General features: G+C 32.0%; 1 protein-coding gene across 1 annotated transcript; it reads right to left on the bottom strand.

Moving 5' to 3' along the window:
- Positions 1-2,260: 2,260 nt before the first annotated feature.
- On the bottom strand, positions 2,261-2,722 carry LOC133308218 (calmodulin-like protein 3). The gene has a single exon (XM_061508829.1). The coding sequence runs from the start codon at positions 2,717-2,719 to the stop codon at positions 2,261-2,263; it is 459 nt and encodes a 152-aa protein (XP_061364813.1). The 5' UTR covers positions 2,720-2,722.
- Positions 2,723-17,781: the final 15,059 nt, after the last annotated feature.

Genomic DNA, 17,781 nt, shown 5'->3' on the forward strand with positions numbered 1-17,781 from the left:
CAGCTAAATTTCTTATAGTCGAATATGATAGTTTAATTAATTTTCAATTTGTCTTAAAAGGCTATAGAAGTTCGTTCTTCTTAATTTCCAGTTTCGAGTTGGAGATATGTAAGTGGTGAAAATGATTCTATAATAGATTCGATAGTGCTTGAACCGAATTAATCTAATAATTGATGAATTAGTGAATATATTAAAAAAAAACTATAGCCTTTGTGTGACTGATGTATTTAAATAAGAGTTCTTTTTTTCTGCAGTTACTGCAAATAAGTTATCTGCAGTAAGCCCAATACGACGTCGTTTTGGGACGAAAATCATGGTATTTTTGTAATTTTAATTTATTTCAGGGTTATAATAGTCTTTATATTTATAATTTTTTAAAATTTCAATACCAAAACGACGTCGTTTTGGAAATAAATGCAGATAACTTATCTGCATTAACTGCAGAAATATTTTTTCCTTTAAATAATTAATAATTAAACGTGTAATTGTGTAATGTTGGCGCACTCAAATATTGGCTAGATTACTCAGCTGGAAGAAAATATTGTTTAATTTATTAGAGGACAAGATAAGGACAAAAATATTTGAATTAATTCAAATATTCATATCGGAATTAATTTCAAATATTGGTATCGAAATTAGTTTCAAATATTTTGAATCAATTTCAAATATTTACATTTATTATGTAACAGTAGCATATTTGTAACAGTTATGTTTTGATTTGTTTGTATCTATTTCTGTAACTCGTGCCTTATATTTGTTTCTATCCATTTGTACAGCTCATGCCTTGTATACGCGTCTATAATAATGACACAAATTTCCAAATGTGTCATTGTCCAAACCCATAAAGAATTGGTACACACTCTTCTTGCCCATTTCATCTACAACGCATTTCAGCACCTGGCATTTATCTCCGTTAGAGCACATGTTCTTTGATGTCGCTACGTGTAATTCATTCCAAACAACCCTTAGTCTGGTGTGGTATGTTCCCACCGTTGTGCCTTCTTGTTTAATAGAGGCCAGAATGCATTTTAACTGATAAATTTAAGGAGTGTTCTCCACTAAATATCTTTCTTTAAGATCATCCCACAACTCCTTAGCAGAGTCGAAGTAGGGGATGTATGGTTAAAGGTTAGGATCAACGGCAATGTGAAGCCAACCACTGACCATGGAATTGTATATTCTCCATGCGTGGCCTTCATCAGAATTTGGATCATCTGGCTAAGTGATTTATCCATCAATAAAACCTTTTTTTTTTTTGCGTTCAATGCATTCTTCATATCCTTTGCCCAGAGTTCATAGTTGCCTTCTCCCTTCAGCAACAGGCTAGTAGAACTCATCTTCTTTCTTTTTTGATTACCTTCCTCGCGTATGTATAAGATCGAATCCATTTGATTTATCAAGATGCCTCAGTTATCTGAAGCAGCACTGGTGTAGAACGGTGGAATTGCATATTCTCCATATGTGGCCTTCATCAAAATTTGGATCATCTGGCTGAGTGATTTCTCCATCAATAAAAACCAATTTTTTTTTTCAAAGCATTCTTCATATCCTTTGCCCAGAGTTCATAGTTTCCTTCTCCCTTCAGCAACATGCTTGTAATCAAGATGCCTCGGTTATCTGAAGCACTGGTGTAGAACGGTGGAGACGAGCGAATTGTCATGAGCATGCAGAAGCTCCTCAACCTCAAGAGATAGATATAGCAATAACTAATGGCTTCCTCAATTTTAAACGGAAAATAAAAGTTATAAATGTAGTATTAAAATCAAAAGGTTCATATCGATAGATGGAGTTGAATTTTATTCTCTTAGTTAATTTTTCTTTGAAAATATTTTCAACTAGTACCAAATTTTGCCAAATTGTATTCATCAAAAGTTCGTGTGTATATGAAGGACAGTTCTAAAAAGCGGATTTTTATGACTTGGGACGCAAGATTCTCAAATACCCTCATGGCAATGGAAAATATCATGAGAAAGAGTGCATGCATGTCTCTTCTCTCATCTTTTTGTCAATGCAGGTAAAGCAAGTTTCAATAGCACCAACTGGAAATATACATGGATTGGAAAATAATGAGGAATCGATTAATCAACCGTAAAAAATGTTGAGAAATCCCCATCAATATATTCACCAATCAAGAAACCATTTCCCCCCCTTTCCATATGATACATAATATTCTACAAAGGGTATCTTGTTTCTTCTTTTACATGCAAAATTAATCTATGTGCATATATAAAAGAGAAAAAAGACCTAGACCCTCTACCCATCAACTTAATGAAGCTGCAGCAAACCCACCAGCCTTCATCATTTGCTTAAATTCTTTGTAGTTAACCATTCCATCACCATCCACGTCCACTTTCTTGATCATGTTTTTGCAATCTTCTATGGTTTTGCCATGCTTTAGGCCCAAAGAAGATAACACCGCACTCAATTCCTCTCCCGTGATGAACCCATCTCCATTTTGATCAAACACATTGAATGCCTCCTTCATGTCCTCTTCTTCATCTTTCTCATCCATTATCGATTGATATAACTCACCAAACTCGTCAATGTCAACATACCCATCTCCATTTACGTCAATTTTCTCTATCATTTGGCTCAAATCTTGTTCCGAGATGCAAATTCCAAGATTCATTAGAGAGTCACTAAGCTCTTTCTTTGTAATACGACCATCCCCATTTCGATCAAACATCTGAAAAACTCGTCCAAGTTCTCCTTGATCCATTGCTTGCAATAAACAAACAAAAATAAGGAGGAGAATATCAAAAGCAAATATTGTGCACAACAATAAAATGGAAAAATTATTAGAATCAGAAAAAACGATGCAAGAAGCTACCGTAGATGGTAGGATATAAAAATGTGAGGGAACAAAGCTCTAGCTACAAGGTTGGCAAATGCTAATCAACATTAACAAACTAAAATCTTGAGCCAAAAATGTTGTTGGAAGTTGATGACACATCCTTATTTGCGTTAAGTCAAAGGTTATTTTTGGTTTGTTCTTCTACAAGGCCGTTGGCAAACGGTTTAGGTCATTGGATAGTCTTATAGCCACGTATATAATAATAATAATAATAATATATTGTATTTTTAAAATTTTATTTGTTGCATTTTGTTTGTAAATGTAATTTTATAATATTTCTGCAGTTACTGCATATAAATTATTTGTATTTATTCTCAAAATGGCATTGTTTTAGGCTAACGTAGAAAACTTATATGCAAAAACATTTTTCTATTTTATAATTGTTTTAAATCTAATTCATAAAGCGTCGTCGTATAAACGCAAGCCACATGTTTCTGAAATAAATTGCTTTGAGTATCGACACTATAAACGCAATTCTAGAAGGTCTTCCCCTTATTGTATCCAAAAAAAAAATGGTCTTCCCCTTCTAGAATTTGAAGAAGAATGAACTTTGAGATATTTGTTGTTATCTTACTATTCTATTTATTCTACTCAGTGGTAGTAACAGAAAAACAGATTACAATTATCGAAATAACTATTAAAAAAAATTCGGAAAAATAGGAAACTGTTGTCTTTTCCTTTTTAATTGGGGTTGGGGTAATAACTAATAATCATAATTGCAAAACCCGTCCCGACCTGGTTGACCCAGAATCCGGTGAACCGGTCATCGAATCGGTTCAGGTTAAGTATTGGATCGGTTATGCATCGATCCAGTCAAAACTCGGATAACCGGCTAAATTTGGTCAAAATCGATGATCCAGTGACTGGGTCGGGTCATGCATTTAAAAAAAATCAAAAAATCAAAATTGTTTCATCTTGTCAAAAAAAAATATAGAACTCAATTTAATTTTTTTTGTAATTTTATTTGCTAATATACTCTTCTACAATGACCTCAAATTTCAGTGCGGAATAATAAATTAATAGAATGTGACATAATTATTTTTAATGTAGTTAAATTTGAAAAATATGAGTTGAATATCATTGAGAGGTATGTTTATGGAAATTCTGAGTTGTAATTTAAATTGACATAGTAATAACATGTATTTGATTTATTTATGCTTCTTGTTTTTTAATTTAGTTTATTTAATGAACCTTGTTTAATTCATTTTAGATATGAAAAATATAATTAAATTTATATGTTCATATATATATATCCGGGTCAACCGGTCCGACCAGTGACCCACCAGTCTGACTAGTAACCCAATAACCCAGTATCCTGATCGGATCAATGCCCGAGTCGGATATAATAACACTGGTAATCATCCTTTCAATAAGTTTGTTTCGTTCTATACATATTGGGCTCTAATATTGCTGTTGTTGGGAGTGGATTGTTTCATATTTTGATTTTAAAATTTCACGTGATAAGTTAATATCAAAATTTCATATTTATCTCTATTCTTTATTAATATTGAAAAATTTTAATTGGACACTTAATGTGTTACACAGTACCTTATATTTTAGGTCTTTATATATAGTTCAATATTTTAGAAGTCATAACCAATAATTCGTGGGGGAAATGCAGGAATCAACTATTATCATCTGGAAAAATGTTCAGGGCGTTAGGGTTAACCTATATAGTGTTTGGACTCTTACAAGATCTAGCCCGTAGAGTTTATTAGGCTTGTAGGCCCAAAAGCATAAGAGATTCATGCCTTAAAAGAATTGAGCTTGGGCAGCCTCATTAGATTGTATTATTTATTTAAAATAAAAAGATGCAAACAAGTGTCACCGGCATTTGGGGTCGATGTGGCAATTGTTGTAGAGCAATTTCCTCGTTGTCCAGGTTCAAATGCCGGTAGAAGAACATAGAAAGCAAATAAGTGATAAATGAGGTATTATATAATACCTCTCTTTTGCTTTGATATTGCTCTCCCGTTGGGGAGTATTTTGAGGGTATGACAATCTTAATATCTCACGTGACCTAAAATGATACATATTCTTTCCCTTTTAAAATGATATCATTTGGTGATTTGGGGACAAAAATATATATGAAATTTTGAAAGAGAAAAGTATTTGTCTTTTTGAAGAATAAGATATTATATCATCTTAAATAAAATGATCGTGTTTTAAGGTTAAAGAGACATGTTACATAATACAAAATTATTATAGGGGAGAGTGAGAAATTATTGATGGATTTTTTTTATTTACATATTAAGTGAAACATTATTATTTCACTTTAAATGACACAATATTTTATCCTTTTGAAAGGATAAATACTTTCCCATCTTAAAAAATTAAAGAGAGAAACAAATTTCTTAAAACATTATTTTGGGTTGTGAGAGATAAGTGATCCTCAAGAAACACTTTTCCTATAAAACTATTAATTGTTAGTAATTATTATTTAAGTAAAATTGTTTTAAATGAGTTAATAACACTAATCACAAATGTTGAATTGATTATTTTATACTAATTTTGTCAGCTCATTTATCATTTTAATTTTTAAAGTAAAACTGGACAGGCTGACAGCAACATAGAAAAATTAAAAAAAAATATTGATAATGTTAAAAGTTTATTATTATTATTATTATTATTTATTATGTTTGTAAATGTAATTTTATAATTGTTATAAATTCAATTCACATATTGATAAAATCGCTTCTAATATGGGAGCATATTTTTTATATCAGAGGAGTAGAGGAGTATGTTCTTTTTCTTTTTTCGGTAAACAGAGCATGTTCTCCTTTACTAAATATCAAATATGTAATATATTTAATTTAATTTTTTATTTTATTCACCATTTTATGATTATTTTCTCTTTTACTAAGCAATTTTCTTTGTGAGAATTATATTCTTCTCATTCTATAAGATCTATTTGATCATGTATACTTACACATAAGTTTATTGAATCAATTTACAATTATATGAAGGGGAAAATGTTTCTGCAGTTAATGCAGATAAGTTATCTGCATTTATTCTCAAAACGATGTCGTTTTGGTATTGAAAACTTAAAAAATTATAAATATAAAAACTATTATAACCCTAAAATAAATTAAAATTACAAAAACACGCCCCAAAACGACGTCGTATTGGGCTTACTGCAGATAACTTATCTGAAGTAACTGCAGAAAAAAACGAACTCTTATATAAATTGAATTTGTCATGAATAGTGGTAGAATAATAGTTTAAAAGTCTCGCATCATGTATTTCTCATTGTATTTTCTTATAGAATAAAACTTTTGTTGTGTCGTTTAGAGAGGCCAGAGAAATCAAATGAAATAAACAATGAAAAAAAAAAAAACAGATGGGAGAAAAAAAAATGACGGCAACTGAAATCCCTCATGGATGATGATATCTCTCTGTTACCATGTTAAATATCAAGATCCAAGAGATATGCGAGTAATCTGTGTGTCTAAACTACACAACGAATGTTCTATTATATAACTGGAAAAAAAGAATATGACGTGAGACTTTTAAACCATTATTCTTAACAAAATGAAACAAAGGGAAAAAATAAAACATATATAAAAAAATGAAGAAAGAAAGAAAATAGATATGAGAATAAATAAAAATAAAATAATAGATCTGGAAGTGAAAAAACCCAAAAATAACCAAGAACACGATCCACGTCGTGATGCCTAAAAGCAAGAAAGAAGAAATTGATCAGAGAACATCAGCCCTTGTGTAAATATTCCCCTTCTATGGTGTAACTTAGAAAAGAAAAATTTATGCAATCAGCCCTGTTTGTTTAGTAGTCAAACGTGGCTCCTTTGCTATCTTCCGCTACTTTGCAAAACCTGAATAGTGTATATCTATTTGGGACAAGGGTGAAAGAGCTCAAACACTTGAGTTATGTTCAGTGATCAATTAATCCAATAATTACAAGCACTATATACGCATGAAAATTTCATGCTACAGCTTTTGAATCGGAGACACATGGCATATTTGCTCACTCTTGAACAGATTGAGAAAAATTAAAAATTAAAATTGACTGATAATAAATACACCCGGAAATATGAATTTCTTATTGATGCATACACTATCGCGGTTTCTGCATCGCCTTAAAGCCCTAAACTATAATAAATTTGGTATCGTAAAGCTTGTGTTTTACTGGGTTCAATGGTGCCTTTAATATAAGGCATATCAGTACAAAAAGATAAGACTAAAAATAATAGACCGCAACCTACGTAAACAACTCTATCCTATCATAACAAAACACATTAAACTAGGTAACAAGATGTACATCATAACAAACTATAACAAACTACATTGATCTGATCTTATCCAAGAATATTCTCCAATACTCCCCCTCAAGTTGGAGCATGAAGACATGAAATGCCCAACTTGGGAAGATTGGTAAGAAAAGATTGCTTTCCAAGAGCTTTGGTGAAGATGTCGGCCAATTGAGAGTGTGACCGTACATATGCCGTTGAGATGGTTTTTGCCACGAGTTGTTCACGCACAAAATGACAATCCAGTTCTATGTGCTTTGTACGCTCATGAAACATTGGGTTTGCATCTATGTGAAGAGCTGCTTGATTATCACAAAATAAATGCATAGGTTGATTATGATTAATGCCAAGAGACGCAAGAAAATTCTTGATCCAGATAAGCTCAGCAGTAGTGGTTGCCATGGAACGATATTCAGCTTCTGCAGATGAGCGAGAGACTGTGGCTTGCTTCTTAGTTTTCCAAGAAATAGGTGAATTACCTAGCATGACAAAGAAACCAGTAAGGGATCTACGCGTAATAGGGCAACTTGCCCAATCAGAGTCACAAAATGCGCGTATTTGAAGATCACAATCAGCTTTTAGGAGAAGGCCCTGGCCTGGATTGAGCTTGACATAACGGAGAACGCGAAGTAATGCATCAAAGTGTTGTTGTTTAGGGCTTTGCATAAATTGAGAGAGTGTATGAACTGCGTAACTAAGATCCGGTCTGGTAATAGTAAGATAAACCAATCTCCCAATGAGCCTTCTATAGCGAGGAGGGTCATTATAGTCTGGACCTTCTGCTAAAGCCAGTCGATGGTTTTGCTCCACTGGAAATGAAGCAGGTTTACATCCAATCAACCCACATTCTGAGAGAATGTCCATGGCATATTTGCGTTGAGATAGGAAAAGACCCTCACTGTTACGAGCTACTTCTATCCCCAAGAAATACTTCAAAGGACCCAGATCACGAATCTTAAAACAAGAGCTGAGATATTTTTTCACAGCTTGACAAGCTTCTGAGTTGTTACTTGTTAAAACAATATCGTCGACATAAATTAATAATGCAACAAACACATCACCTCGTTTTAAAGTGAACAAGGTGTGGTCAGCTTGTGACTGAGTGAATCCATAAGAAAACAGTGCAGAGCTTAGTTTGGAAAACCAGTTCCTTGGGGACTGACGTAGACCATACAAAGATTTTTGAAGGCGACAAACTTTATTACTGGAACCACTAGTGAACCCTGGAGGAAATCTCATATATACTTCTTCCTTGAGATCACCATTCAAGAAAGCATTACTCACATCTAATTGTTGTAATTCCCACCGCTGTGCCGCTGCTACTGCCAAAAGTATCCGAACGCTTACCATCTTGGCTACGGGAGCGAATGTTTCATTAAAATCCTCTCCGGGAACTTGATTATTACCTGCAATGACTAATCTCGCTTTGTACCGTTCCACTGTTCCATCCGAATGATATTTAATACGATATACCCACTTGCAAGGGAGTGCACGCTTCCTAGGTGGAAGATCAGTGACAATCCAGGTGTGATTGTCTTCTAGAGCACAAATTTCTGTTCGCATGGCCTCAACCCAACGATTATCTTGCATGGCCTCCCTAAGAGACGTTGGTTCTTTGCCTGCATCACTTGCTGCTAAAAACGCTTGGTGTTTTGGTGAGAATCTAGAACAGGTTACATAATTATGAATAGGGTAATGTGTACCTGAGATGGAGCCGTCTTGAGTGTTATGACGTGAGTGTGTATGTGGTGCAACTGCATTGCATTGATAGTCAGCTAAGTAGGCAGGGGACTTACGCTCACGTTGTGGTCGATGGTGCACTGTAGCATCACTTACTTGTTGTCCATGTTGCTGCCTCATGGGATATGAGGAGCTCCCCCTTTCTGCCATTGTCACTGAATTGTGATAAGGTATGACTGGTTCTTCAGTTGTTGCATCACTTGCATGATCACGTTCTGGCTCTATGCTATGATCATTATCTGGATAAGTAGCTATATTACCAGCCTTGTCTGGTGCACATTCGTCAGTCACATCATGGTTCATTATGAAGCTAGGCAGTAAGTTACGAGGGGGATCTTGTGTCGAATGCATCTCTTGAAAAGGGAATTCATCTTCATGGAACTTCACATCCCTAGACACAAGGTAATCACCTGTTTCAAGATCATAAACTTTCCATCCTTGCTTGTCAAAAGGATACCCAACAAAGACGCATCTACGTGATCGTGCTGCAAATTTATCAGTGGGTCTAGGTTTAGGGTGCGTGTAGCATAAACACCCAAAAACCTTCAAACGATCATATCTGGGTGCAACTCCATGTAGTAGCTCAAATGGTGTCTTTCCTCCATGCAATTTTGTGGGTGTTCTATTTATCAAATGGGCTGCTGTCAAGATACAGTCTCCCCAAAACTCCAAAGGCAGATGAGCTTCGAATCGCAAGGCACGAGCAACATTTAATATGTGCCTGTGTTTCCGTTCAACTCTTCCGTTCTGTTGTGGCGTGTGCACACATGATTTTTGATGTATAATACCGTTATCTGCATACAATTGAATCATTCTGTGTGAAGTGAACTCAGTTCCGTTATCACTGCTCATGACTTTTACTGTTTTATCGAATTGATTATGCACCATAGCAAGAAACCGTTTCACACAATTATATGTTTCACTCTTTTCCGCCATCAGAAACACCCATACAGATCTGCTATAATCATCAACAAGTGTGAGAAAATAATGTGCACCACTTGATGCAGCAGTTTTATAAGGCCCCCAAGTGTCACAATGAACAAGCTCAAAACACTGTTTACTCCGTCGATCATTCAAAGAAAATGGAGTTCTCGTTTGCTTAGCACGATAACAAATGTCACATGCCTTGTTATTTATTTCACTAAATTTAACTGACAATGCACCAGGAAGAAAACGTACGACTTCATGAGATGCGTGGCCTAGGCGTTTATGCCAAAGGTCAACGAGATTACTTGCACGAACAGCTGCTACGGTTGCAGGTTTTTGCACGAGCACATACACTCCTTCACGTAATTCACCCAAGTCAATCTCCATCTTCATCATTCGGTCCTGCAAAATGCAAGCTTTATCAGTGAAAATGATATTCTTGTTATCTGAACGCACAAGCTGGCCAACTGATATTAAATTGCATCTCAGATTTGGTACATATAACACATTAGTCAGTTTCAAATTATTATTCAATATTGCTGTTCCTTGCTTCATTGCATAAGTAGTTGTCCCGTTCGGCAACCTCACAGGCAAGGCTTCAATATTCTTGACATCACAGAGCACCGAAAGCAACCCTGTCATATGTTGGGATGCCCCACTATCGATGATCCATACTGCATAATTTTCTGCATTAGCATAAAGCTTGTCTGTTGAGCGAGGCTGCTCAACCAAACTCAATAGGCGATTAATAATCTCAGGAGTCATTGCTGAATATGTTGTTGCAGGTTGCTGATCCTCATCCAGTGCCATTGTTGTTTCTGCGACTAAATGAGACCAGGCTGCACACCAGCTATCAACTTTGATCAGAGTTTTGCGGAAGTGTTCGAACCTGCTCTGATACCATAATAAATTTGGTATCGTAAAGCTTGTGTTTTACTGGGTTCAATGGTGCCTTTAATATAAGGCATATCAGTACAAAAAGATAAGACTAAAAATAATAGACCGCAACCTACGTAAACAACTCTATCCTATCATAACAAAACACATTAAACTAGGTAACAAGATGTACATCATAACAAACTATAACAAACTACATTGATCTGATCTTATCCAAAAATATTCTCCAATTAAACTACGTGTTAATTTTCAATACTTGCGACTAATTGTGTACTTTCAACTTCGATGAAAGTTGATGGCTACATTTCAAATTAATTTGCATTAATTTTTAAATTACGAATGGCCACCAAATTTGTCTTTGCCTTAATCAACCAGCTATTTCATTCCAATTTGTCCTTTGTCACTCAGGTAGGGTAGGTAGCTCCTAGCTGTATTATATTAGCTCATGACAAATGAGGATTTTCACCCCCTCCTAGCTACTATGGTATGAACCATTTGTTGTCGCGCAAAACGTTCAACGTCAACGTAAATCTATATAGTCTTTTTTTTTAACAGCTAAATCTATATACGGCTTGTTTGGTGTGACATATAATGCATGATAGTATAAGTTTATACTATACATTATAACATTTTCAGTTATTTGGTGTGATCATCGTAGTATAAGCTTATGCATCATAATCCCTTAATACATCAAAACGATGTATAACTTAATCCGGCCTAAGGGTGAGGGATAAAACCTGATAAGAGATTGATGTATTAATATCGTTGACCAATGTAATTATCAAAAATTAATATATTACTTTAACATTAATCTATTAAAATAAAAATTAATTTTTCAATATATTAATTTTTAAAATATTGAATTTTTTTTTTTTATAAATTTTTTTTATATTTTAGATACATTGATCAATAAATTTTTATAAAAATTAATATCTTATGACATTTTTTGAAGAATTATATAAATTCTTTATTAAAGGATGTTTTTATTAAAATATTTATTTTTATCATATATAGTATTATACAGTGCATTACTAAATATTAAATTATATTATCTTATACAATACCGTGTCGAACGCTGAATAGTATTAAAATTCAATTAAACCTTATACTATCAGAGTTTATCCTATATTATGCACCAAACATGACCATAGTATTTTAACTGTTTCAGGATCTAGCCCGTAGGCCCAAAATCGTTGATGCCAGCAGTACAAGAGACCATGTGACGTTAAAAGAAGTGAGCCTGGTATTCTCCAAAAAAAGAAAAGAAGAAGTGAGCCTGGGCCATTGTTAGCGAGCGAGGCTCATTATATTTAAACAAAAACATGCAGTCTAAGGTCACTGGCATTCATGGTCAATATGGTAGTTGTTGCTTGTTGCAGGACAACACCATAATGGTCATGGTTCGAATGCTGGTAGAGAAAGAAGAAAAAGAAAAACATGCTACATACAATGAGGTATTATATAATACCTCTCTTTTGCTTACATATTTTCCGTGTCATAAGTAATGTTGTTTTTTCCGGGAAAGATTCTTTTCTTATTAATTTTTTTTAGTAAATTTCAGGGAGAGATTCTAGTGGAGCTCTCAAGTTCAATCCTGTTGGAGGCATTTTTAAATCGATTATTATTATTATTATTATTATTATTAGGGAAAAATTCATTTTCACCCATTGTGATTTATCATTTGACTCTCTGTGATTTTAAACTTATCACTGAGACCGACTGTGCTGAAAGAATTTATCATTTAATCCCCTATGGTTTCAAATTTTTACTTAGACCCTTTGTGGTTACAAAAATTTTCACTTAAATCCCTTGTGGTTTAAAAAATAAGCATTTTAAAAATATATTTAAAATAAATTTTCTCTCTTTTTTATTTTATATCCTTATGTAATGCATTTAGGGTTTGAAATTAAAAAGATTATTTTAATTTTTTTATTTTAAAAATATATTTGAAATTAAAAATATTATTTAAGATGAAATTAAAAAAAATATTATTTATGATAAATTAAATATGTACTATCAAAATAAGATATTTACTTTCTTTAAATAGATAAAATAAAAATATTTGATTTGAATTTATTTTCTTGATAAAAATAAGTGAATTTTCTTAGAATTTATTTTGTTTTTAAACCTTAAATGCTTTAGGTGAGGATATAAAATAAAAAGAGGGAAAATTTATTTTCCTCTTATTTATTTTTTTAAATTTTTTATTTTTAAACTACAAGGGTTTAAGTGAGAATATTTTTAACTACAAGGAGTCTAAGTGAAAATATGAAATCACAGAGGATTAAATGATCAATTATTTAAGCGCAATGGGTCTAAATGATAAGTTTAAAATCACAGGCGGAGAGTCAAATGATAAATCACAAAATCACAATGGGTGAAAAATGAAGTTTTCTCTTATTATTATAAGTAAAATTGTTTTAAAGGAATAAATAACACTAATCATAAATGTTGTATTGAGTTATCTTCTCGCAATTTTTTCCACCTCATTTGAACTTTTTAATTTATAATATAACAATATATATTTAAGCTTCTAGAATTGATGGAATGATGAGGTCCTATGTTCAAATTTCAATGCTACCTTTCTACAAAAAAAATAAGATATACTTTTTTTGGTATCCTGTATGTGGAATGACCCCAGTCGGGCTAAGAAGAAGAGATACAACGAGTTCTACCCAAATCACTTAAATCAGCTAAATACAGTAAATAAATCCCACTGAGAGATCTGAAAAAGAGCATAAATCCTCTTGATCTAGATTTTCAAATGGGAGATTAGAGAGTCAATCAGCACAATAATTCCCTTCTCTATATGTGTGATTTAATTTCACTGTTCAATCCTTATTCATCCATGCTCGTATCCGAGTCACAATATGAGACTCACAGGCTGGCTCTCCAACTTGGGTGAGCCATGTGATTGCTACTTCAGAATTACTTTCAATGATAACTTTCCTCCAACCTGCTTCCCATGCCATTTCCATCCCCTTTAAAATTCCCCATAGTTCTGCCACATTAGCATTACAAACACCAATCCGGTAAGAGAATATATTCAACCACTTACCATAACAATCTCTAATCACTCCCCCACACGCTGCCATTCCCGGATTCCCTTTGACCGCTCCATCAATGTTTACTTTAACCCATCCCACTTCAGGAAAATTCCAATGTATTAAGATCTCCTCTTTTGCTCCATGCTCTATGCCATTTTCTTTCCTATTAACAATTGTCCATATCTCCTCAGCATACATAATTATATTGTGCAGGTTGTATGCATTTGGATTCCCTTGGACTCCATGAAGCCTTTCATTCCTCCATTGCCAAATCTTCCAAACAGCCACCGCAAAAACTGTGTGCCAAGAAATACCTCTTATAACTTCAGTGTTTACTTTCAAGTTGGCCATGATCCACTCTTATTCATCTGGTGTTAAAAAATCAATGCAAACCATGCTAGCTGCCAACCCATCCCATAACTTCCTAGCAAAATAGCAATCTCTCAATGAATGCATTAAAGTTTCATCTCCACTGTTACACAGAGTACACATTAGACCTCCCAGATTCAATCTTGCCATTTTCTTTTTTGTTGGGAGCTTACCATGGTCTACCTTCCACAAAAACAGTTTGATTCTCTGTGAGCCTTTACATTTTCATATATCTTTCCAAACATCAGCTCTCTCACTTGTGGGCAATGTGTGATTAAGATATACTTAATTAAGGAGAAAGGATGGCAAGGGCAAAGTGGTACGTCCCTTCATTTTCTTAAACGATTTTACTGTATTTTTAATATCACATTTTTTTAATATTTTATGGTAATTTTTAATAAAATAGAAAATAGAAAATAGAAAACATTTAAAACGTTTTTTAAAAATTTAATTTATTTTCAAAATAATAATGAAAAGAAGTAATTAATCTTATTTGTTGTTAATAAATAATTTAATACTTCTTGTTAGTATAAACTTTAAGTAACAGATTCATTAAAATTATATAGTATGTTTATATTTTTAATTGCACTGATGCATATATAGCGTTCCCTTTTTTTTTTGGTAGACTATAGCGTTCCCTTTTAATTTTAATCCTAGCTTCACTAATTTATCATATTTAATGATAATAAAGTATACAAAATCTTAGTTCAATTATAAGGGGGAAAATATTTATGATTTTAAAGTATTGTTTTAAGCGAAACTAATGTGGTGGATCTTTATATTCTCTCTTCTTTATGATATTTTCTTTTTTTCTCTCCTCCTCATATTGTGTATAAGAGAGAAAGTAAAAATTCACAAAAAATACAGTAATTTAATTTAAAATTACACAAAATTATATCCTTTAAAATGATAAATATTTTCCCCCATTGTAATAGTTATAATTGTCTGATTGTTATTATTTTTCTTTCTTTCAGTTTCATAAGGTTTTTCCGAATTTAATGGCGGAGATTTGGAATAAAATATTTGTACAGAGGTTATTATGAGTACGTAGTAACCAATTGTGATTTGAAAAAGTTAGGCATAAAAAGGAAAAAGGTAAGTGTTACAATGTGACAAACTTTTTTTTTAAAAATTATTTTATGAAATTGCATTTTTATCATTTTATATTTTTCTTTCTTCTAATTAAAACCAGTTTTTTAATAATAGCTTATAAACAATTTTCATATTGTTATAGAAATATGTCGCAAAATACTTTTTTTAAAGGAAGGATAATTACAATGTATGGCTTGGCAAATTTGGAGCTTAATGAAACTCGTTTTCACTTTTGGCCTAATGCCTCCATCGACGATGTAAACAGAGTTTAGGAAATTACAAAGTTTTTGTTTCTGAATATATCTGTCTTTTTCTACAGCTTAAAAAATTAATTACTGAAAAAAATATTTGTCTTTTTTTGTGAGGAATATTTATTTTTTTAAATGACATAGAGGTATGACCCATATTTTTTTTTTGTCCACTTTCTTTTCTTTATGATATATTTTATTCTCTCTATTGAAATAACACAGTTTTACATACTTTAAAATAACACACTTTTCACATAATTAATTATCATCAATTGGATATTAAATGACTTTAGCAGTACGTGTTATCTTTGATAATATTTGCGCGTCTCACTCCCAATTACAAATTCGTTAATTTGGACTACAGGTGCGCTGTATGCTTTATTTGAGTTCGAATTTTAAACTAGCACATAAAGAAATCAATCTCTCAATCATTCAATAATAAGTTCAGATAAAAAAAAAAAAAAATAATAATAATTATAGAATTGTAATTGGATAATAAAAGAAGGGTTCACTTTTTCTGCAGTTATTGCAGATAAGTTATCTGCAATAAACCTAATACGATATCGTTTTTGGGCAAAAATCATGGTGTTTTTGTAATTTTAGTTTATATCAGGGTTATTACAGTCTTTATAATTATAATTTTCTAATCTTTCAATCGCAAAATGACGTTATTTTGAAAATAAATGCAGATAACTTATCTACATTAACTGCAGAAATATTTTTCTCATAAAAGAATCGGTTTTGTAAAATTTTTATGTGTGACATTTCTACTTCAACAAAATATCGACAAATGATATAATATTTTTATGACACGTGTTATACTCAATTAATTATTTAGATAAATGAAAATTTTGCGTCTTTATTGTTATTTTGTTTATGAATAACAAATAAATTTGATTTACTTAGAATTATAGCACCCAATTTCAAGTTGTTCCTCTTGCGGTGCATTTTGAAATTTTGAATTTTATTATCAATATTTATTGCTCTCTTTTGAATTTTAAATTTTACTATTTTAATGTTAACAAAAATAATTTCACTATCATTAAATATACTAAGCCATCTAAAACTTTGAATTTCACAATTACTTCATTAAAGAAATAGCCATCATGATTCATAAGCAATGAGACAAAGGTAGAGGGCATATGTCTTTACTCTTTATATATCATTTCTCTTCCCGTTTTTATAAATCTGAAACTCTGTTTTATTCCACTATTCATATAGCTATATATGAGTGCACTAGTTGTATCGAATACTCACCCTTATATGACAATATAAAGTAATCAAAGAAACTAGCCTCAGACATGGAGAGTATTGAAAAGGGTCGTTATATCTTTTTGCACGAAGTGCATATTCACATCTTTTTCATGATATTTTTTTATCTTCCCTCTGAATTGATTGATCTTTATTTGGACTCTTCAAGATGACCTTTGTAATATTGTTCTCTCCTTCTTCTTTTTTTATTTGATTTGGCTTGATTGTTTGGTTAGGTTTTGATGGGTAGGCATCTATAAGGTCAATATTTTGACCCCAGTTTTGATCTTTAACATAACTGCTTCATATGAATCAGTAAACATTTTCACATTGTAAGTAACTTTTGATTGCAGGTTGAAAGAATTATTTTCTCACTACAATTTAAATGGAAATAAAAAAAAAATTAAATTGATAAAATCAAAATTGTTGATACTTTTAAATTTTAATCTCTAAGGTATGGTTATATTTTTTTTTATCTAAAAGTATGATTTTTTTTTTTTATGAATATTTTAATGGGTTAGTGGGTCAACTTGACATGCCCAGGTTGATTTGCAATATAGTGTGAGCTTGGGCCATTTTTAGCGAGTCTCAATTTTAAACAAAGAACTTGTGGATTGAGATCACCAGCATTCGTGGTTGATATGGTTGTTGTTGGAAGCCAACTACAATGTCCCTGGTTCGAATGCTGGTAGATGAAGAACAAGAAAGAATGAAAGAAAAAAAAATGAGGTATTATATAATACCTCTCTTTTGCTTTTGTATTTTCCGAGGCCGTCTCACTTTCTCAAACGATTTTACTCGTATTTTTAATATCATTTTTTTTTAATATTTTAGGGTAACATTTTGAAAGATATAAAATAGTTAAAGAGTTTTTAAAATTTTTAATTGGCTTTTAAATTTTACGATAACTTTCAAGGGATTTAATAGCTTTTTAACTTTCATTTTAATTTTTCTTAGACGAATATTAGAAAAATAATAATAAAAAGAAGTAATTCATTTTATTTATTATTAATAAATAATATAATACATTTCGTTAGTATAAAATTTAATTAAGTGATTCATTAAAAATATATAGTATGTTTTTTTTT

The sequence above is a fragment of the Gastrolobium bilobum genome, unplaced genomic scaffold (genome assembly GCF_033153095.1).
Source record: "Gastrolobium bilobum isolate Gb01-03AN ecotype WA unplaced genomic scaffold, APGP_CSIRO_Gbil_v1 utg19582, whole genome shotgun sequence".
Classification (NCBI taxonomy): Eukaryota; Viridiplantae; Streptophyta; class Magnoliopsida; order Fabales; family Fabaceae; genus Gastrolobium; species Gastrolobium bilobum.